General features: G+C 37.4%; 1 protein-coding gene across 1 annotated transcript in view; it reads left to right on the forward strand.

Moving 5' to 3' along the window:
- Positions 1-2,399: 2,399 nt before the first annotated feature.
- Positions 2,400-23,304, forward strand: part of PDZRN4 (PDZ domain containing ring finger 4) — a 407,543-nt gene continuing 386,638 nt past the window's right edge. The window contains exons 1-3 of the mRNA XM_077170577.1: positions 2,400-3,286; positions 5,527-5,613; positions 7,443-7,550. Of these exons, the coding sequence (XP_077026692.1) occupies positions 2,630-3,286; positions 5,527-5,613; positions 7,443-7,550 (852 nt within the window). The 5' untranslated portion in view covers positions 2,400-2,629. The remainder of the gene's footprint in view (positions 3,287-5,526; positions 5,614-7,442; positions 7,551-23,304) is intronic.

Genomic DNA, 23,304 nt, shown 5'->3' on the forward strand with positions numbered 1-23,304 from the left:
GAACTTTACTAAGTTACAAGTTTATAGTTCTAAGGCCATTAAAATGTCCACACTAAGGTATCCAGAGAAAGATACCTTGACTCAGGAAAGCTGATGTCTGTCACATGGGAAGGTGTATGACTGACATCTGCTGGTCTTTTGTTCCTGGTTCCATTGCTTCCAGCTTCTGATGCTGGTGGATTCTTCTCTAAGCATCTGTTGGCCTTCACTTAGCTCCTCCAGACAAAACTTTGGGTTCTGACTTGCTTAGCATCTCATGGGAAGCTACTTGGTGACATCTGCTAGACTCTACATCTCCAGATGTCCATTTAGGTGTCTGTGCTCTCTGACGGCACTCCAAGCCTCTTTACTTGTCTGCATCTCTGAAGCAACTATCCTTTAAGCCTGTGAGCTTTCTTCAAAATGTTTACCCTTTTAAAATACGCTAGTAAAAAAAAACAAGGCTCCAGTAAACTAATCAAGACCCACCTCGAATTTGGGAGTCACATCTCCATCTAATCAAAAGGTTACGGATGTGTCGCCTGCCATGCCAGAGACCAGGGTTCAATTCCTGGTGCCTGCCCATGCAAAAAAAAAAAAAAAAAAAAAAAAAAAATCACACCCACAATTATGTGTGTCACTTCTCTACGAAACAATCCAATCAAAATTTTCACCCTAACAATAGGTCAGCCCCACAAGATTGAATTAGGAAATTAAAAAAATGCCTTTTCTGGGGTACAACACAACAGCACAGACATTATTGTTTTTTTTATCTTTTCAAGTAACTTCTAGTACCATTTTCCTTATCCCCTTAAACACCTCCACAGAACATTTTTAGTTTCTGTCTCCTCTGTTTTTTAAAAAGATGTTCACACTGTTATTTATTGTGAGACAAATAAACATCAAACTGTCTCCCAGAATTATTTGAATAAATTCTGTAACACTGAAATTTTCCCAGTCTGTTAATTCGTAAGAATATGTTCAGGCTTTTAATGTTAAATTATGGGTTATTTGTTCAGGAATTGAGAAACCAAAAGAGAGGGATACATATGAAGCATTATGGTACGTATTACTTCATCATATGTATATATATGTATATATGTAAGATGTGGTATATGGTGTATTATTTTGAAAAATGACTCAAAGCATATCAAATATATGGCAAATCACTCCAGGACACCTGCTGGCTATCAAACTACTCTAATAAATTCTCATCTTTCAGACAGAAAGATGGTTCATAAGGTTATATTTTAAGCTTTGCTAATTCTTAAATTAACTCCAGGGATTTAAAAGACAGTGTGGAACCCTTTACATGTGTTCCAACCAGTGCCTTCAGGTGCCATACAGAAGTACGTAGATTTCCCAAAACAACTCAGAAGTACATAGATTTTCCGTAACAACTCAGAATTGGCAGTGAGGAAACATCACTGATTAATTTTAGGAAACATCCAAGGCATCTGGTAGTAGCTTCAGGACAAAGGCATTAAGTGGGGTGTATTTAAGTGATAAGGTATCTTAAGGCATCAGAAGATGGTGAAGGAAGCTGGGGAAGGAGGGCTTGGAGAGGTCTCATACTGCATGTCTGCAGCAAGGCCAGCATCCTGAGAACTTTGTAAGGGAGTGGACAGTTTGGTCCAACACTGTATTCAGGGTAAAAAGCAAAGCAGCCATTATGATTTTATTTTTGTGTCATTGCACTGCTTTCTTTCATAATCTCTTCCCTTAATTCCCCTTTCCAGGGGCCCAAACCACCACATTCCTATTTCCACCAGTAAACTGCCTGTGGAACTAGAGTGGATGTTGTAGTTACTGAACCTGGGGTCAGACTGTCAGATAAAAGAATCCCAGCTCCCTCACTGGTTAGGAGGCATTGAGTGACTGTTCACATTCTCGCTAAGAAGTCCAGAGGCAGGCACCTGGCCTTTCCACGATGTTTGCTGCTTCATCAAGTCACGCCTTCTCTCTGCACCCACCTGATTTCTGGATTGTAGTTTGAGAAGACTTTGTCTGTGGATAGTGGTTTCCTAAGGTCGCCTCTTTAGCTGGTCATTTTGTTGTTGATTGAGTTGAAAGAACAGATTTGAAATCTCTTTCAAACATATCTATTGAAGATAGATTTGATGCCTGGCAATGAAGATTCCGCGGAAAACTGGCGGACAAAGATCCTCCTCCTCTGGAGTTTATATTCTGGTGGAATTAAATGCTGTTTCTCAACATCTGCGCTGTGCTTATCAGCAGCTCTGTCCAGGGCAAGGAGTTCTGACTGCTGAAGTGCACTCTGCAGGCAAAGAGGAACACAGATTCCCTAACAGCTATTGTAAGCGGGCCTTAGCTCTCCCTGGACTATATTTAAAAGAACATATTTTCGTGGCAGCGAAACTGGCGGGGCGGGGTGGGGGGGGGTGTTTCTCTCGAGGTAGCGTCTATTACCGTCAATACGGCGGAGTAAGGGGACCCAGTCAGAACCTGAAAACTTCAAGCCAAGCAAACTCTGAGATCACCCCCGCCCTTTTCTTCTCCTCTGGTCCGAGAAGCGGCGCCGCAGCGGGGCGGCTGCCCCAGGAAGAGCTCAGGGGAGGCAGGGAGCTCAGAGAAAGTGGACTTTGCTTTTGCTTTCCTCGCTGCGTCGTTCCCTCCTTCCATCCATAACATGGGCTTTGCCCTGGAACGCTTCGCAGAAGCGGTAGATCCGGATTTCAAGTGCAAGCTGTGCGGCCAGGTGCTGGAGGAGCCCCTGTGCACTCCGTGCGGCCACGTCTTCTGCGCCAGCTGTCTGCTGCCCTGGGCGGCGCGGCGGCGCCGGTGCCCGCTGCAGTGCCAGCTCCTGGAGCCCGGGGAGCTGCATCAGGTGCTGCCGCTGCGCAACCTCATCCAAAAGCTGCGCATTCAGTGTGACTACCGCGCCCGCGGCTGCGGTCGCACGGTCCGGCTCCACGAGCTGGCGGCTCACGTCCAGCACTGCAACTTCGGCCCTGCCCGCTGCCGCCACCGCAGGAGCTGCACTTTGGAGCCCCGCCGCGGAGGCTGGGACGTGCCCAAGTGGGGGGGCTGCGGGCCAGCGTTCGGGGGCGGTTGGGGCGGGGGTGCGCGCGGGGGGCCGGCCGGCGGCCGCTGCGGGAGCCGGCGCGGGCGGGGATCTGGGCCGCGGGCCCTCTCCTGGAGGCGGCGCGAGAAGGCGCTGCTGGCGCAGCTCTGGGCGCTGCAGGGCGAGGTGCAGCTCACGGCCCGTAGGTACCAGGAGAAGTTCACCCAGTACATGGCTCACGTCGGCAACTTTACCAGGGACCTGGGCTGCGGCCACGGCCGGGTAAGCGCAGAGGGAGCGGACACCGGGGTGGGGTGGGGGGGTGGGGATCGCTCGGAGTGGAAAGAGAAATGGTTCTTTCTGGTACTTCAGGATTCCTTTGGAAGCCGACATCCTTTCTTACCATGCAGTGGGAGTTATCCACCTGACCTGATCAGACTGTGCTAGTATTATTTTACGAATGTATTCATATTTTAGTTAACAAGAGTTGCCCCCTTTCCACTTATATTAGGATTGGAAAGAGTTAGATTCGATTCCAACTTTTCTACCAGAGATGTAGGAATTGGGAAAATTCAGTTTTCCCACCCACTCATTTTCCTCATCTTTCACCCTCCTGCCCCCGTGCCTCATTTTCTCTACCCTTCACCTATGCCTGAAGTAGATCCAAGGAGAGAACAGCCAGGGAGAGAGGACCTCACCAACCCTACCTCCCCTTTACCGCGGTGGTGGCCTCACCCTTTACCGCCCCGCGTCCCACACCTGGGAATGGCATTAGCTCTGAATGACTTAGTTTCTCTTCCAAGATGGTCAAATCAGCTACCATCTTTTCACTACAGGGATTAACAGGTATTCGGGGTGGGGGCAGCAAAACCACCTCAAGAATTGAAGGATGGCACTTGAAGAGTTCTTTTCCATCATCCCAATCTTCCTTCGTTAATCCTCTGCTACCTCTGTATCTCTTTATTGGGGGGGGGGGGGGGTGGCGATGGTGTGGTTGTGGCAGCGGGTTGAGGAGCCCAGCCGAGAACAGCCACCTCATCTGTAGTGACACTGGCCCTGCAAGCCACCGGCCCGCGGCTGTTTCCCTTCTTTGTCAAAGCCGCTGGTCCAGAACGGCGCTCGAGGACCTCCAGCTTTCAGACCGAATAAACATGCCTCTTTGCAGCGCCCTGTGTGAAGAGGCGTGTTTATAAAGCTGTTACTTCTCTTCTGGAGGACTTCTGTACAGTGTTTGACATTGTTGGTTGCTGCCATGGTGAGCGGGGATTTAGCAGAATTTGCACTCCATTCAAGGAGCTGTTTTCATTCTTGGGTATTACTGGGGAGGAGCAATCCGGGACAATTCCCATTTGGGACTGTTTTGCCCCGCCTCCAACTCAGGCCCTGATTTTAGTAGCTTCTGTCCTTGCTCCTAAAAGATAATTGTGAGAGGAGCTAAAATATTTATACCCTGATGAAGGGGAAGCGCAATGCTCATTAAGAGACTGGAAGCTATGATTCCCCTCCCCCCCCCCCCATTTATAAACAGGTAAATGTACAAAATGGGAACGGGAGAGAATCTACAGAAATGCACAGAAAAGTTTCAAAGTGTTAAGGAATCACTGATGGATGGAAAGAAACAACAGCTGGAATTAAATCACCGGGAAGTCCAGGCAACAAGTCAGGCTTTGGTTCTGAGAAGTAAGCCTCTGATTTGCTGCCTAATTATAAAAACTCTCCTCTGTTGCTCTTCAGAAATGTTTTCCACTGCCAGTAGGGGCTGCTGTGTGTGCACTGCCTAGGAAAAGCTCCTGGGAAACGATGGTGATGATGGTGGTAATGGTGATGATGCTGATGGAATTTTATGATTCAGAAGTAATTACCAAAAATGCGGTTTCTCAAAAAGATTGAGAATAGCCATAAACAGGTTTAACTATTAGTTGGTCTTCAGGAAAGAAATATATACCACTTTACCTAGCACAAATCTTTTTTTTTTCCATCTTGCAGGAATCATGCAAGACCTCATAATATTATTTAAAATCAGGGTTATTTATTGTAATCTATAAAATTCTGTATTACAGAAGCAATCTGAGTATTGTTGAAAGAAATTTAGAAATAGTTCAGTATCCCTGATATCCCTTAAGACTTGTCGAAGTGAAATTTTGAAAAGATTCTCACCTCCATAAATGATTCATATTGCTTTTCTGTAATTCAGTGGGGGGGGGGGGCAGGGAGAAGGAGGAATACCTGCAGGTTTAAATCAGAAATCTGTTCTAAATTACAGTGAAGGCACTATTAGATGTTGCATTAGGATAAAAGGTAGCCGCATATGTAAAAATGCAATATCATTTAGTTATTTTTGAAAAGTTCTTTTCTCATGTGCATAGTTATTCCCTTCAAATACATGCTTTGTAAGTAAATTTCTCCAAAATCAACCATCCTTACTTTTCTTTTCCCTTTTCCAGTGTTAATTTATTTACAGTAAAAGTAAAGTTTATATCTTTTATATTTTGTACTTAGTCATCTTATCCCTTTTATTTTAGGGTGAAGAATATAAGCCCTTCACCATTGTGTTAGAAAGAGAAAATGGCACCTTGGGATTCAATATTATAGGAGGTCGACCAACTAAGGTAACCTGCCTTGTTAATGCATAACTCATTCTTTGCTTAAAAAACAGTTCCAAGATTTAGCTTTCATTTATGGATGCTGTGTAAGAAAAACAAGTTATCTCTTCTTTAATATTATGCTCGTGATGAAACATCACTGATTCCTTAATACATGCCTTTTTTTTTTTCAGAAACAACCATCTTATTTTCCTTTGCTACTTTTTAAAAGAGAAGAGAGTATATTTCAGTTCATCTTAATTTCTTAGCCCCATTTGTAAATTTCCTAAATATATTTTACAATATAATAAATGGGAAATTTTTTATTTGATAATATTATCAATTGTATTGTCTGCTCATACCTCATAATTATGAAATCAAATTGCTCAGTTTTCAGAGGATAACAGACTGACCATTTAATAGTATATATTGAATGAATAAATGAACAGTCCTGCTTTGCAAGCTGAAATAGATCATCATTTTCTCAATCACATAGGAAATATGTTTAAAAAAATAATGGTTGATTTAAAATATTTTGCCCCCCAAATTGGATCCCTTATTTAATTGAATGAATAATATTCTCTGTATGGATGCCAATTGTTTTCAAAATGCACATATAAACATATACCATATATTGCAATTGAAAAGTCTTTTATATACTTCAAGTCCTACATTAAGTTAATTTCACCCTAACTGGAAAAAGGTAATGAAATAAAAAAAAAAAATCATGTTCTTTAATTTTCACAATGAATCACCATGCAGTTTTGCCTCCTGCACTGCAGATGTTACCCAAGGAAACCATCTTAGGGGTGTTGGCCATATGCTATGTTTGGATCAGGATGGCAGTGACATATTTCCTCCTTGTGTTTAGTATTTCCAATACCTAGCAACTAATGATTACTGTGCTTCTGTTTCTAAAATAGCCCCCATTTATTATAAAAAGGTTGAAGATATTTCATTGTATTGTTTTTTTTTTTTCCTTTTTTTCCCCTCATGAATATTTTTAGAAATGCTAGTTAGGTGTTTGACATTTAGATGCCATTGGGCATTTTTAAGAGTCTTTTAAAATCCATGTTAAGGAAGACTAAGCTAACCTGCTATAAGGTAAAATAACATTTAGGATTATACTATGTATTAATATAGGATTTTGATCATTTTCCCTAAATAAAATTTAAAATATAATGGGTTTCTTGTGACTGGCTAAAAATCTCTTGCTTGAACCACATTGACTATATGTTGAGGTTTAAATAATCATTAGGCAAATTGTACCTGGACCTGGAAATGTATAAATATTAGTCATGAATATGTTCTTTTGCAGTTTAGAACTGATCTTTCGGAATTTTGCACTTGGACAAGTGCTCAGTCTCCCCTGTGTATAGATATGCTTGAAGCTATGTTTCCAAATCTGTCACAGAGTGAAGCTCAATTCTATTTACAAAACTATGGCTAGATATTAATGGGGATGGAAATTCTTTTTTGCTGTTGTTCTTTAACTTTATCCCCCCTTCTTATTTACTATGTTGCTTTAGAAGTGAAATGTTTTATAAATAATACTTAGGAAACAGTTACTATCACTTTGTAGGTGCCCTATTCCAATCACTTTTTATATGTACTCAAAAACGTGAAGTAAATGGATAATCTTTTCATAAATGCTGGACTGATTCATTAAAGATGCCATTTTGATTAATGACCCTTTGGTGTTAAGTAAATTAAAATTCAGTGCCAAATCCCCCAGCTAAGAAAGAGAGTTGCAAGTTTAGGGAGCAATGGCAATGCTACATCCAGCAAATTGTCCTTTATCCAACTTAAGTTTTCTTTTATATCCTTCTTTCTGCTAATGATCATATTCTTTATAGAATAATCAGAAAGAAACATCAACTGAAGGAATTTATGTTTCAAAAATATTGGAAAATGGACCTGCTGACAGGGCAGATGGCCTGGAGATTCATGACAAAATCATTGAGGTAACAAAATAGTAAAATTATGACCCCTGAAAAATATTTAGGCGTTTGAAATTTCCAAACTTATCATTTTATCTTGTTGTGGTTCTTATTAAAGTATGTACCTAGCTAGCAGTAGAGACATTACCTTTTTATCTTATAAAACTGCATAGTTCTATGATGATTCTATATCAATTATTAGAGATTGGGGTAAAAGAATAAATAACCTGACATTTCTAAGTGTGTTGAATATTGCTGTTTTGGTGAATTATTTCTTCCTATGAGCTATGAGAATAGTTATGTCATTAGTAAGGGATTAAATTTTTTGCAACATTTCAGAAAAGGATGATAAATTTCTGCTGAAGAACATTTTTGATCAGGAAGTAATACTATTTTTCAAGGTTGTGATTGGTATATTGTATGTAGAGTTGGAGTTATTTATATAATGCCTTTTATAATTTCTAGATTACTATGGTTACCTTATTTATGCCTATTTTTTTCATGAATGCAAAAAGGCAGCAACTTTTTATTTCCTATTGAGAGAGCTGGCAGTAATTATTTATTAGCTCTAATGTGCATTGTAGCTGTCTTACTGTATTTGGAGATAAAGTAAATACCTGTAAGGTAATGATGCAAGACTGTGATAATGGAATTTTGGGTCACTGTCATTTGCCACCTGTGTTTTTTTCATATTTTATTACCTGGTTGATATGCTATTAGTTGGTGTAACCTAAAACTACTAGGTTACTTTTCGTTGATATGTTTATTTCCAATGTACTGGTAAAATTACAACTAGAAATTTGGACGCTTTATTTCACTCCACCATTCTTTAGAAAAATTCTGTTTATTCTAGATTATATACTCAAGAATACTATCTTTCAGAATTTTTAAGTGCACTGTCTGAATGGAGAGTTCTTCCTTTATTAAACTTTGTATAGAGTTTTAGATCTTCAATATTTGTACATTAGATAAATTTTAATAATTTGACCAATGATAAATGTAGAGCATGGGAGAGTTTTTTATTTTGGGAAAAAAGAACACATATATTTTGAAATTAGCTGACAAGGTACTTTTGGGGAAGAGTGAGGCGTTAGCTCCCTTTGGCTGAAAAACTGGTTTTTATCTGAAGAGGCCTCTCGTATCAAGATTTTCTCCTTCAGGTTATGTAGCCAAAAAAGTACAGACCTACTTTCACTGATGCTATCCACTTTGTCTGGACAATTTTCTTAATGGAAACATTTACTTGCTGCAGTTTCTAAAGTTAGAATTTTTCTATTTCTACCCATGGTTGTGCAGTATGATTTAAGGGACAATATAATTTAAACAAAAAGAAGTTGTCCTTCTTACTTCTCTAGAGAATTTTAGTTTTTCCAATTAAATGAGAAATAAATGTCTACATGGCTGGATGGAAGTGAATACATGTATTTAATTATATACACACACACACACATGCACACATACAACAGAAAGAATGTTACATATGCTTTATAATGTTGCTTTAGAAAGGAGTAAGAATTTTACTCTTCTATCATTATATAAGCACTTTTGTTAAAACACATTGGCTTTGTTAATGTAAAGAAGTAATTTTATAAAAAACTATGGCTGATAAATCAAGTGCATCAATCCATCTATTAAATACTGTTACTAATATTGTTTCAGACTAACTTCATTTAAATCTTATGAAAAGAAATCAACCACAGCAATCCAAATCAGAATTATAAGTAGCTCAGTATTATTTACTCACCTTGATTTGCATATATTAACAGTTAATGACAAAAGCTTGAAATTTATTGATATAAATTTAGCAATGTATCTTTTATTCCAGGGCACGCTGGTAATATGTATATTTTTATTATAGCTCTATAATGGATCAATGTGGCCACATTTGCAGTTAGGAAATGGCATAGATGAGCATATTTCTGGAATGTTGTCTAAATAGCATGAAAGAGATTGCAGAGAAGATTTTTGGAAATAAATCTTCCATATCCAGTTGTTCAGTGATGCCATCAGTTTTTTAGAATGAGTAGACATTTGTGTGACTTAACATCTATTAAAAGAAGTAAGTAGCAGTGTGCTCCTATATATCTATGTATGTTGTAAAATATCCCTATGTACCAATTAAGGTTAGATATGCTTGGTGAGTGTCAATTATTTCATTTCATCTGCCATTGTGATACCGATCAACTTTAAAAACTTTATAGCTAATGGGAAAATGACAGAATATATATTAATTAATTTAAAATGTGCAGATAGAAAAACAGATTATAAAATAATTTTTTCTATATTCGTGCTCAATGATTTGTTAATTTAGCAAATTTGATGACTTAAAACTCCCACAATCTGACACATTACTAAATGTTTTAAATTCAGTGATATGCGACTGAAATAAAAACAGAAACTGTAAAGAGTATATTTTTTACTTACAGTTAAGATATATCTCAGAATGTTTTGTCTAGCTAGTGGCTCAAAATATACATTACAGCAGATTTACTACTTGTTCTTATAGACTAAGAAAATTTTCTTGATTCATTCATTTAAATAAGAAACTAGATATGTTAAAGGTTTGGTTCTGTTGGTTAAAGAGATTTTACTAATTCTAATTAAAATACTAAATGTAATAATTTTGTCAAAGATTAACAAAACCCAACTTCAGAAGTATTTTTTTAATATTCTGTGTTTCATTGAAGCTTGAGTTTATTCAGTTTGAGAATCATAAACAATAAAAAAAAAAGCGTAGTCATGAGGTATTCATGTTATATTTCACAAGACAAATTAGTAAGTTTTTGGAGTCAGTCTCTATGAGCAACCATGTTGACCTGTTTTAGCTATTTACCCATCCTAATTTGTTAAAACATTTATGTGTGTAGATTCAGAAAAGAAAATCAGCTGTAATATTTGAGTTACAACATTAAGTGTCAGTGTCACTGGAGACACAAAAGGCAGAAGATAGTGTTAAATGTATTTTGAAACATAGCAGGAATTCATTTAGAACAGGAATTTACCAGAGTGTACATCTGAATAAAAACATCTCATATGTGCTGTTTTTTACCCTTTCAAAACTCAAAGGAGGGCGGGCAATGGTGGCTCAGTGGCAGAGTTCTTGCCTGCCATGCCAGAGACCTGGGTTTGATTCCCCGTGCCTGCCCATGTTAAAAAACAACAACCACCACCACAAGAACTCAGAGAAACCATGGAAGGTCCTTGACATTACTGGAGACTTGGGCTTAACCCTGGAAGAGGGCAGTGCCATTAATACAATTGTCCTGGCTCTGTGGAGATTACCATCACGATAGGGCAATGAGTGGTACAAGGGAGGGGGGCAGGAATCAAAAATCACTGCTGCCCTTACTCTCTCTTCCTCTATTATTATTTCTGTGATACTGTCAGTAGGTGATAAAGGCGTAACCCAAATTGGAGAACTGAACAGAAGGGTGGATAGTCATTCATGACTCATGGCTCATACTTTCTCCTTCCCAGCCCTCCCGCATCTCCCAGTCAATGCTGTGTGGTAGGAAAGTGCTGGAGCAGGTGGCCAACCCCCCTTCTCTCAACTCCTGGACCCCAGGAAGTAAGCAGGAGTGGAAGTCTCTGGGGTCCAAGAGAAGAACAGTTTGGAACAGAGATCAGAATTTTCTTGAGTATATATACTAAGGTCTCTTGGATTTATTTAGCTTGAAATTCATAATGCAATGTGGCATTAAAGGAGTATTTCTTTTATTTTAAAAACAAGTCCCACACCCCACAGGATCAAAGTAACAGTTTCTGTAAAGTATTGAGTTTAGTACTAAAAGAAAGAAGGTTACAAAGGCAGAGTCTTAACAGGAAGTTTTTAACTATTTCCAGACTGCCAATTGCATGTTCTTTTAGTTCTGTAATGTTATACTTTGCACTTGCTGTCACTACATTGTCGGTACTGCTGAAGTAAAAATCTTTGGTAGTTGTATTTGTTTGGCTAAGGCTCTGCACAGTTAGGTGAGAGTTGTTAAAGCAGGGAATTTAAATGCAGATCAGATCTAAACAGTTAGGAATGTTATTGAATCACATCTACATTGTGCTATATCTGGATATGCCTCATGGCACAGGAAAAACTACCTCATAAAGCAGCAGCACTAATTTGATTATGCGTGAGAATCAGTTACAAGTTTTGTAGGCTACCTGTAAATCTCATGGGCAAGTAATTTCTTGAGAAATTGCTATTTAATTCCAACAAGTCACTGAACTCTTCAATAAATAATCATCCCACCTTTTTCGACTGTATTTTAACTGTTCAAAATAACACAGAGTGATTGTCTGAAAGAATTGAGAAACTACCTGAAAGCAATGACGTTAGGGCAATCGTAATTGTAATTAAATGCCTTTAAATTGAATGTGGTTTTAGCATCATGATGTAGTTATCATTATGAAGTTTTATTTTATTGTATCTTACAAAGCAGTGTGGTATGGTGGAAAGAACATGGCCCTGAACTCAAGGAAACCTGGCCAAAATCTCTGTCCAGACTCTTAATACTTGTGTAGTTAACAGCTGTGCCTTCCTTTCTCTGCCATAGTTATTATGCATACCAAGTACTTGAACTGGGCAGTTCTGAAAGTATACTATTGTGAGCCTGATGTTTTTCCTTTAAATTATGCAGGTATTTTGTTCTCTAGAGCATGGGGTTGGGGGTGTGTGGTTCTTTTCTTCTGTTTCCCTTCCAGGAAGAATCCATGTCAAGCTCTCACAAGTTCACTCATTCCTGTTTCCGCAGACTCCAGTGTTTGGATGAGTAGATGGTAGTCAGTTCTAATTTGTGGATTTTCACGTATTTATATGGACATTCAGAGGCAAGAAGGACTGTGTTGAAAACTTTGAGCACTTATGCTCTAATTCAGTCATTTAACAACTGATTGTCTCACCTGCACGATGCTGCATGCACTGTACTGGGGAAATGAAAGAGCAGTAAGACCCAGTCTCTGCCTCTACCAGCTCATGGTGTGGAGATCCTGTTTTCTACCTCTGTGAAGCGAAGGAGGCCTTTGTGTGAAGCTGGTCCTTCTTAAGTAAATGGACATTATCTTCTAGTCTTAGTGAAATGACAGTCTGGCATTGTTCTAGTTTTCCTGTTCTCCTAGAAGGAGTTCAATTCATTTTCAGAAACTATGGCATGGGGTAAGTAATAAAGTAGAATCTGTGAATATGAGATAGCATCTCAGTTTCAGGAAAGGACACAGGTGTTGAAGTTGGTCCATGACCTTGAAACTGTGTGAGGTGATATTGGGAAGAGTTCTTAACTTTTCCTGTTCTCAGTTTCCTGTCTGTAAATATGAGGGTAGTGATAGCTTGTCTCTCAAATTTTCTATCTAGATGACCATATTGTCTCACCAGCCCACTGAATTTCCATTATTAATGAATATAGTTTTACATTGAATCACAAGAGAAGGACAGGAAAGGGCCTTATACCATTGAACTTTAGTGTGTTAAGCTCTGTTAAATTCATTTGAAATGTATGACACGATCCAGATTTGATATTGTTTGCTAACCTTCTGAGAGGAAACAGGGTCCTCCTGTGTGAGTGTAGTTTTCATACCCTGTAGCTCCATGTCATGTCCCAGTCAGAAGATCTATCATTCCCATTCTCCTCAGCAAAACCAAAAACAGCAACAAAAACCAGAGCACCAATAACATTATTGAGATCGCTTATAAATGAGATCCAGAATTAATTTAGAAAAGCTCTCAAAGTGGGCCATATCTTCCTGGGGATTGCCCTCCTTTTTTCCTTTAGTCACCAGAGCCATCTGACCTCTCCTTTCTGTCTCCTAGTTCTCTGCAGCTTTTGTCTTTAGGAAAGAATGCACTTAAATTCACTTACATCAATAGGTATTTGTGTGATAAAAGCCCCACCCTAGGGTATTCTGAAGATGATGCCTTAATGATTCTCAAGCTTTTATCATTTTCACCTGGAGTAACACAGCAACTTCTTGATTAAAGTTCCCCTTTGATAGTGGGCAACTCAACCTGCCCACTACTGTCAGAGTTGTCATTTCATTGCTGTTTTGCTTAAAGTCCATTGTTAACATTCTGTTGTCAGTTGGATAAAATTCAAATTTATCAGTGAAGCAAAAATGGCTCTTGAAAACCTTTACATTTCTTGTCTCCAAGTTTCCCATAGTTACATGAAACCATTCCCCTTTCCTGTAACCAGGCCTCTCTGCCTTTATCCATGTCTTCCTTCTACTAGATATTCTCTCCCTATCCCCAACATCTCTCCTCTAGCTGACAAACTCCTGGTTATTCTCAGCAATCCTGTACTCCCTGAAGCCCTTTGCAATCTATCAAGCAAAATTATTCCCTTATCTCTGTTGCCAAAGATTTTTAAACCTGTCACTTTTATAGCACTTTCCATATGCTATGCTGTGTTTATTCTTCAGTGTTCTTTTCCTTCACAAATATGAGTTTCTAAAAGGTGTTTTTAGCATTTTATTGAACTTAGTATCCCCAGTACTCTTCTTGCCATCAGAATTTGCCTGTCAAACTCCAGGCATTCTGTTAATTGTCTTTGAAGGATGGAATGAGTGAGTGGATAAACCTTGAGCTCAAGATTTTAGGCAATATGGTCTGGATCCACAAGTACTTTAGTTTCCCTGAAGTCATCCCAGGTTATCCCAGTCAGGCTATCCCTGTCATATCCTATTCCTTCTGGGTGCATCTTTATCACAAGGTCAATCAGAAGTTGAAAGGCTACCCTTAACATCTTAAGTTTCAAGATCCCTAAGATTTAATGACAATGGACTGAAGCAATTGTACCTCTCTACTCTTCTTTATTAGCCCATAAAACGGGAAAGAAGCCAATTCTACAATGCAATATTTCAAATCCTATTTATGTGTTTTGATTTGGATCTGAGTACATTTGTGTTTGCCTTCACTCTAATACACAATTTTAGTAACTGAACTTGAAGAACGCTAGTAAAGCTGACTAAGCTTACATGCTTGCCTGCAAAGCAGATTTGTAGAAAATGGCACTGGACCAAATATGAAACTGAACAGAAACATGATTAACCACAGAGGAACTACAAAGATGAAAGATATTTTCAATATTTCCAAGCCTCTTAAATGATTTGGTGAAAAAGCAGAGTAAGAAGCTTCCTAAGGTACTGGGAGTGGCCAGAGGGGCTCTTTGAAGTTCTCAAGGTGCACACTGGTTGGAAAAAGTAACAGTAGCCCCAGCTGGGAGGCATTTGTTCTCCCAAAGCTTAAAGAACAGCTCTCTAAGCTTGTTGCTAGGAACTGTTTAATAAAAGTATAAGGTGGTTGTGCTTTCACAGAATATGTGCTGTTGTATTCCTGGTACATTTTAGTGTTCTGAAAAGGAGACATTCATCGAAACTTCTCCATTCTTTTCTAGAACACTGTTCTTTACATTGCCTTGAGAAAGTGTTACAAAGGGGAAAAGGGCAATTGACGTCCCTGGGGTGGATCTGGTGCCCATTCCTTTTAACCTAGGAATTACTGTGGCCACCTCACAGGCCAGTGGTTTGCAGACATTACCTTTGATCTACTTCCCTCCTCTTTCTTAAGCAGTCAACAGTGTTCTTAGGAAGAAGATTATCATTCCTTCGGTAATCAGCAACTCCAAAGTGATTCATTGTTATCTTCAGATAAAAAATACCACCAAAGAATAGGCATTATTCATCATGTGGTTAAAAATATTTTAAACAATTCTGTATTGCTGCAAACTATGTGGAAATAAATCTTTAGTTCATAATGTTAGATGTCTATGCTGCCTATTTTACTGATAGGGAAATAATTTATATTTCATAGTTTAAATTAGGATAAAAGTTAGCACTTAGCAACTGGAAAAATATATAATATTTAATTTGAAAATGTAAAGTACTTTATGTAAAATTATAATTGGATACTTTATGTACATAATCTGTAATATTGAAGTAAAAAGACACAAAGTTACCTTATGAAATCATACATCAGAAAGGAAAGTGTTAACACAAAGTTTAAGAAAATAAATGATAATATGTTTTCATAGTGAAATTTCCTACAAACACCATTCACCAAGTATATAAACAAACATTTGCATACCAGTTGGCTTTTGTTGCTTGAGGTGAAAAGACTTGGTGACTATGCAGGTGATGAAATACAGCACAGAGGATCTTCCAAAAAGAGTTCCCTGGTCTTATAGAGACCTGCAGTTTTGATGATGCAATGATATTCAAAAGGGCATTTAGAGAAAAGATGAGAGATGAGGAGGAGGGGAGAGAAAGTAAAGAAGTGCTTTCCATGTATAGAAAAAATACTAGGTCAAGTGAAGAGGCAGCACTGATTGGGTATTTGACTTTACAATTGTTTTGACTGGATTAAAATAATAAAAAATAATAGCTAATACTTATTAATTACTATAGGCCAAATAGATTTTTAGCTGATTTATAGGTATTAACTCATTTATCCCCACAAAAACTCTCAAAGTGTTATAGATACGTGTATAGCTGCATTTTATAGATGAAAAAACAGAGGTACAGAGAGATCAAGTAATTTGCCAAGGTCACACAGTAAAAGATCCTGGTTCTGTGCCCTTAGCCATTATCTGATACTACCTGTTTTTAGTATAGGTGATTAGTGGAAGTGAGAAGTAGGTTGAAGGCAGACTTTGAAGAAATTTGTGGAAGACCTTTTATGCTTGACTAAGTCATTTAGGCAATGAGGATAATTTTAGAGAGGGTAATAAGAAGAGCAATGATTAATGATTACTATAAAAATGTATTTCATTGGCCTGTATAAATAGATTGAAAAGTGAAGGTTCTAGAGGAAGGGAGTGAGTACCCAGTCATCCACATATGGGGGAATGAGAACTGGTAGCAAATGCAATAGAAAACTGCTGTAGGTAGTGACAGCCTATTTACTTTACTCATCATGCTTATTTTGAAAGTTTCTCCTTGTCTTCAGCCTCTAAAAAATGTGCTCTTCTTAAATCAAGAATATAGTCATTTGCAATAGAGATTATGCAGCCTTTCTTATAGTCATCTTGATTACAGGCTCGGTGATGATTTTTAATACAAATTGTTTTTGGATATCTATCTCCTAATTGTTCAGCTGAATAAATCTACTAGAAAATCATTTGATAGTCCCACTTCAAAGGTGTCCTTTAAAATTTTTTAAGAAAAATAATGAACGTCCAAAGTTATTTAATGTGTTGTGTTAACCTCTGGAAGAGAAGTCTCCTTAAGGAGAATTTGACTGTCCAAGCATAATTTTCTACTTTTTAGAAAGTGTCTGCAATAATGTAGTAGAGTTTAGAAGCCCTAGGACAATTTGGAGCCAATTGTTTACCTTTTCTTGATTTGATGAATTTAGATATAGTATTGATGATTTTTTCAGGCAAACTTTTTTCTCAAGCAAAGCCCTCATCTTCCTTTTCCTAGAATACTGCAATATCTTTGAAATGGTAACTTGACAATGAATTTGGTTCTCTGATGAAGCAATCTCTAAAGCAGAGCTGCTCAAACTATTTGCGGTGAAGGACTTTTTAACATTTTATTTTATTTTAATTGATCATAGACTGATAAAACAAAAATATGTTACTAGAAAAAAATGAAATAAGAGGCCAGCCCCTTTTCTCTATTATCATTATTACTATTATTATCTACTTATTAGATTAGACAAAATCATTAAATTAGCATAAGAGTTTCTAAATGTACACTCTGTTTCTTCCTTCTCTTGTTCATGGACAGGCTCTGGTTCCTGGGTCTTAGACTACCTAATGGCACTGCTTCTCACAGCAGCCAAATTATTACATCTTATTAGACCTCCAATCATAATCTTTGAATAAATTCCCCCTGCATATGGGAAAAAATGCAAAGTTCCTAACAACAAGGCCCTGTACTTGTCTAGCCCTCCAGCTTCTTCTTGTTCCAGCTTCCCTGTAGCTTATTTTGCTCAAGTTAAGTTGGTCTTCTTTCAGTTTCAGAATGCAACTAGCTCTTTCACATCTCAAGGTCTTATTGCTGGAAGTCTCTTTCTCCCTCCTTTAATCCTGCTAACCCTACTCGTTCATCAGCTCTCAGCTTGATGTCACCTTTGCAGATAGGCGTCCTTTGGTCGCTCTGTTTTGTCTCTACACCATGACCTTTCACATGCCTTCTTATTATTAGCAATATTCAATTTTAAATGATTTAAGTCAATTTACATGTGTTAACATGCCTATGGAAGACTCACAAATCATAATTGCACAGTGAATTATCAAAATAAAGTTATCCATGTAACCAACAAGATCAAGAAACATCATTTTGAGCACCCCAGACATTTCACGTTATTCCCTTCTGTCATTACCTTCCTTCCAGATCAGCTTATTTTTGAACTTCGTATAAATAGAATCACATAGTGGGTACACTTTAAGGTTCGTATTCTTTTAACATTATGTTTGTGAAATTCACTCACATTGTTGTATGCAATTGTAATTGTTGTATGTAATTCTCACTGTTCTGTAGCATTTCACTGTATGATTATACACAATTTATTTACCAGTTTCACTGCTGATAGTCATTGCCTGTTTTGGGCTATTAGGATAACACTGCTTTTAACATTTTTGTGCATGTGTTTGGATGAATATATATGCATGCATTTCTGTTGAATGTATATCTGAGAGTGCATTTGCTGAGACATAGGTAATACCTATGTTTAGATGTAGTAAATACAACCAAATAGTTTTTTTATAAAAGTCGTTTTATCAATTTATACTCCAAACATCAGTGTTTTAGAGTTCCAGTTACTCCACATAATTGTAAAGAGTTGGTATTGTGTGTTCTTTCTTACTGAAGCCATTCCAGTGAATTTGTGTTTGTGTGTGCATCTGACTTTTCCTTTATGTCTAATGAAGTTGAACACCTCTTTCTACATTTATTGGCTATTTAGGTATCCTTCTTTGGGAATGCCTGTTCATGTTTTATTTTTATTTTTTTATCGTGAAATATAACATATATACAGAAAATCAATAAATTTCAGAATACATTTTAACAAGTAATTGTGAAACAGATTTGAAAGTTTGGTATGTGTTACAGTTCCACAAATTCAGGTTTTTCCTTTTAGCTGCTCCAAGAGACTAGAGACTAAAAAGAAATGTCAATATAATGATTTGGTAGACATACTCATTAGTTAAATCTTAACTTCTCTGTTATAACCCCATCTTCTCCTTTGATCCTACTTCCAATCTTTAGGTATTATTTCAGTTATGCACATTCTAACTTTTTTCATGTTCAAAAGGGGTGTCCACAATATGGAATGGGGGGTGGACCTTGTTGCTATTCTTAGAGAGACTGGCACCTCTGGGTTTCAGGACTTCTTTGGCCTAGGAGCCACCTAAAGGTTTTAGGTTTCTGGAAAGCAAACTTAGTGCATGCAACTTTTGTAAGATCTCAGATTGAACCCAGGATATTGAACCAATCAACATAGGAATGATGTTGGTTGGGGTTTGAAAACCGTGGCAATTAGCAGTATCTAGCTTAAGCTTACATAAGAGTAGCCTCCAGAATAGCCTCTTGACTCTATTTGAACTCTCTTAGCCACTGATAACTTTTCTTGTTACATTTCTTTTTCCCCTTTTTGTCATAAAGGCATCGTTGGTCTCACAGTGCCAGGGCCAGGCTTGTCCCTGGAAGTCACATCCCATATTGCCAGGGAGACACATACCCTTGGACGTCATGTCCCAGGTAGAGGGGGAGGGTAATGATTTTACTTGCATAATTGGGCTTAGAGAAAGAGAGGCCACATCTAAGTGGCCTCTAAGTACTTTGGAAGTAACTTTTAGGCATAATCAAAGGTAGGTTTAACTTCTTCAATACAGAAATAAATTTCATAAGAGTAATCCTCTAGATCAGGGTTTTGGCCTATTAATTTGGTAGTCCCTAATGTTTGAAAGAGTATCAGGGGTTTCTCAGGTGGGAAAGTTTAATAGTTCAATATTTTTTTTCCATTCCCTCAAGGGACTTTGCCTATACATTTTAATTATCTGCCCAACATACTTTGGGATGCATCTAGGTATTACATTAAACTATTCAGAATTATAAACTCTTGTTCCCACTCTGGTTCTATGTATTTGGGTTGTTTAAATGAGCTATCCAGACAGGTTGATTTAGATTATGTGCTACAGAGAATTTAGGTTTTGGACAAAATAAATCTCTCTTCTTTTGGTCTCATACAGTAGAACTGAAAAATTCTAAAATACAGGTACTGTCATCCTTTACCCTGAATTCTAATTTACCTTAGTCCCAACCAGATAGACTTCATCCTTTTCTGTAAATGAGGACTGGTCTCTTTTTCAGTTTCTTTAACAGTTCTTATATCTAACAATGCTGACTTTCAGAGCTGCAGAACCCCAACTCTTAATCTTAGGTGTCAAGCAGGAACCCAAAGTTTCCCAAAGTTTCAGGGAAATACCAGGTTTTCTATCCACATATAGCCAACACCTCAAAATCTAGAAATAACATTTGAAGCTTAGGAATAAGCCTCTGAGTTTACCTTTGCCAGGGTCGTATTAGTGAACTTATATTATAAAAGCATCTGTCCTTTTGTGCCTGATTGATTTCACTCAGCATTATGTCCTCAAGCTTATCCATCTTGTCATGTGCTTCAGGACCTCATTTCATCTTATTGCTGCATAATATTCCATCATATGTATATACCATATTTTGTTTATGCACTCGTCTGCTGGACACTTGGATTGTTTCCATCTTTTGGCAATTGTGAATAATACTGCTATAAACATTGGTGAGCAAATGTCTGTTTGTGTTACTGCTTTCAACTCTTCTGGGTATATACCAAGTAGTGGTATTGCCCGATCATAGGGCAACTTAATATTTAGCTTTCTGAGGAACTGCCAAACTGTCTTCCACATCAGCTGTACCATTAAACATTCCTACCAGCAGTGAATAAGTATTCCAATTTCTCCACATTCTCTCCAACATTTCTAGTTTACTGTCTAATAGCAACTGTTCTTATGGATATGAGTGATACCTCATTTTAGTTTTGATTTGCATTTCCCTTATAATTAATGAAGATAAACATCCCTTTGTGGGATTTTTAGCCCTTTGTATTTGCTTTTTGGAAAAATATCTATTCATATATCTTTTGTCCATTTTATATTTGGGTTGTTTGTTCTTTTGTTGTAGAGTTGTATGATTTCTTTATATATACTGAGTATCAAACCCTTATCCTATAAGTGATTTTCAAATATTTTCTCACATTGAGTTGACTGCTGCATCACCTTTTTGACAAAGTCCTTTGAGGCACAGAAACATTTGATTTTGAGGAGTACCCATTTATCTGTTATTTCTTTCATTGCTTATACTTGGGGTGTAAACCTTAAGAAACTATCTCTTATTACTAGGCCTTGAAGATGTTTCCCCATATTTTCTTCTAGGAGTTTTGTGGCACTGGTTCTTATATTTAGGTCTTTGATCTCTTTGAGTTAATTTTTGTGTTGGGTAAAAGTTCACAGTCCTTTTTCATTCTTTTGGCTATTGACATCCAGTTCCCCCATGCCTATTTATTGAAAAGACTGTTCAGTGGATTTGGGGGCCTTGTCAAAGATCAACTGACCATAGACTTGGTGGTTTATTACTGCACTCTCAATTCAATTCCACTGATCAGTATCTTCCATCTTTGTGCCAGTACCATGCTGTTTGACCATTGTGGCTTTAAAACGAGCTTTAAAATCAGGAAGCATGGTCCTTCTGTTTCGTTCTTCTTTTATAGAATTGGCTATTCAATTCTATTTCCCTTCCAAATAAATTTGATAACTAGCTTTTCAAAGTCTTCAAAGTAGGTTGTTGGAATTTTGGTTGGTATTACATTGAATCTGTAGATCAATTTGGGTAGAATTGACATTTAACCTTCCTATCCATAAGTATGGAATGTCTTTCCACCTCTTTAGATCCCTTTGATTTCTTTTAGCAATATTTTGTAGTTTTCTGTGTACTGGTTCCTTACATCTCTAGTTAAGTTTATTCCTGAATACTTGATTCTTTTGATTACCATTTTGAATGGGATGTTTCCTTAATTATGTCCTCAGGTCATTACTTGTGTATGGAAACATTACTAATTTGGGCACATTAATCTTGTATCCTGCCACTTCGCTAAACTTGTTTATAATAGTTCAAGTAGCTTTGTCATAGATCTTTCAGGATTTTCCAAATATAGGCTTATGTTAGCTGAAAATGATGAAAGTAGTAAAACTTTTACTACTTTCCTTCTGATTTGGTGCCTTTTATTTCTTTTTCTTGCCAGATTGCTCTAGCTGGACCTTCTTGCACAATGTTGAATAATAGTAATGACAGTGGACATCCTTGTCTTGTTCCCAATCTTAGGGGGGGATGTTTTCAGTCTTTTATCATTAAATATGATGCTGGCTGTGGGTTTTGTATATGCCCTTTATGATATTGATGAATTTTCCTTCAATTCCTACCTTTTGAAGTGTTTATATTATAAAAGGATGCTGAATTGTGTTGAATGGTTTTTTTAATTTCTTTTTTGTTTTAGTCTTTTTGTGTTTTTTTTCTATCATTGACTGCTTTTTTAGCATCAGTCAAGATGATCATGTGATTTTTCCCTTTCAACTTGTTAATGTGTTGTATTACACTGGTTGATTTTTTTGTGTTGAACCATCCTTGCATGTCTACTGTAAACCCCATTTAGTTGTGGTATATATTTCTTTTAATGTGTTGTTGAATTTGATTTGCAAGTATTTTGTGAGAATTTTTTCATCTATATTCAGTAGGGAGGTTGGCTTCTAGTTTTCCTTTCTTGTAGCATCTTTATCCAATTTGGTATTAGAGTGATGTTAGCATCATAAAATGAGTTAGTAGGATTCTTTTTTCCTAAATTTTTTGGAAGAATTTAAGCAGAATTGTTATTAGTTATTTTTGGAATGTTTGGTAAAATTCCCCTATGAAGCCGTTGAGCCCTGAACTATCTTTGAAGGGTAGATTTTCGATGACTGAATCTCTTTACTTATGACTGGTTTGTTGAGATCTTCTGTTTCTTCTCAAGTCAGCATAGGTTGGTTGTATGTTTCTAGGAATTTGTCCATTTCATTTAAGTTGTCTAGTTTGTTGGCATATGGTTGTTCATAGTATCCTCTTATGATTTTTTTATTTTCCCAGGGTCTGTGATAATGACACCCCTCTCATTTCTGATTTTGTTTATTCTCATCCTCTCTCTTTTTTCATTGTCAGCCTAGCCAGGGGTCCATTGATTTTATTGATTTTCTCAAAGAACCAACTTTTGGTTGTATTGATTCTTTCTATTGATTTTTAATTCTCCAATTTATTTATTTCTGCTTTAAACTTTATTTTCCTTCATCTGTTTGTTTTGGGGCTAGTTTGATATTCTTTTTCTAGTTCCTCCTTGTGAGCAGTTCAGTCCTTGATTCTTGCTCTTTCTTCTTTTTTGATATAGGCATTTAGGACAATAAATTTCCCTTTCAGCACTCCCTTTGCCATGTCTCATGAGTGCTAATATGTTGTATTCTCTTTTTCATTTGTCTCCAGATATTTACCGATTTCTCTTGCAATTTCTTCTTTGGCCCACTGATTGTTTAAGAGTGTATTGTTTAAATTACATATGTTTTCAATGAAAGTTCTGATTCTTTAGTGGCAATTGATTTTCAGCTTCATTCCATTGTGGTCAGAGCAACTGCTTAGAATAATTTCAGTCTATTTTAATTTATTAAGACCTGTTTTGTGCCCCACCATATGATCTGTCCTGGAGAATGTTCCATGAGCACTAGAGAAGAATGTATAT

The sequence above is a fragment of the Tamandua tetradactyla genome, chromosome 7 (genome assembly GCF_023851605.1).
Source record: "Tamandua tetradactyla isolate mTamTet1 chromosome 7, mTamTet1.pri, whole genome shotgun sequence".
Classification (NCBI taxonomy): domain Eukaryota; kingdom Metazoa; phylum Chordata; class Mammalia; order Pilosa; family Myrmecophagidae; genus Tamandua; species Tamandua tetradactyla.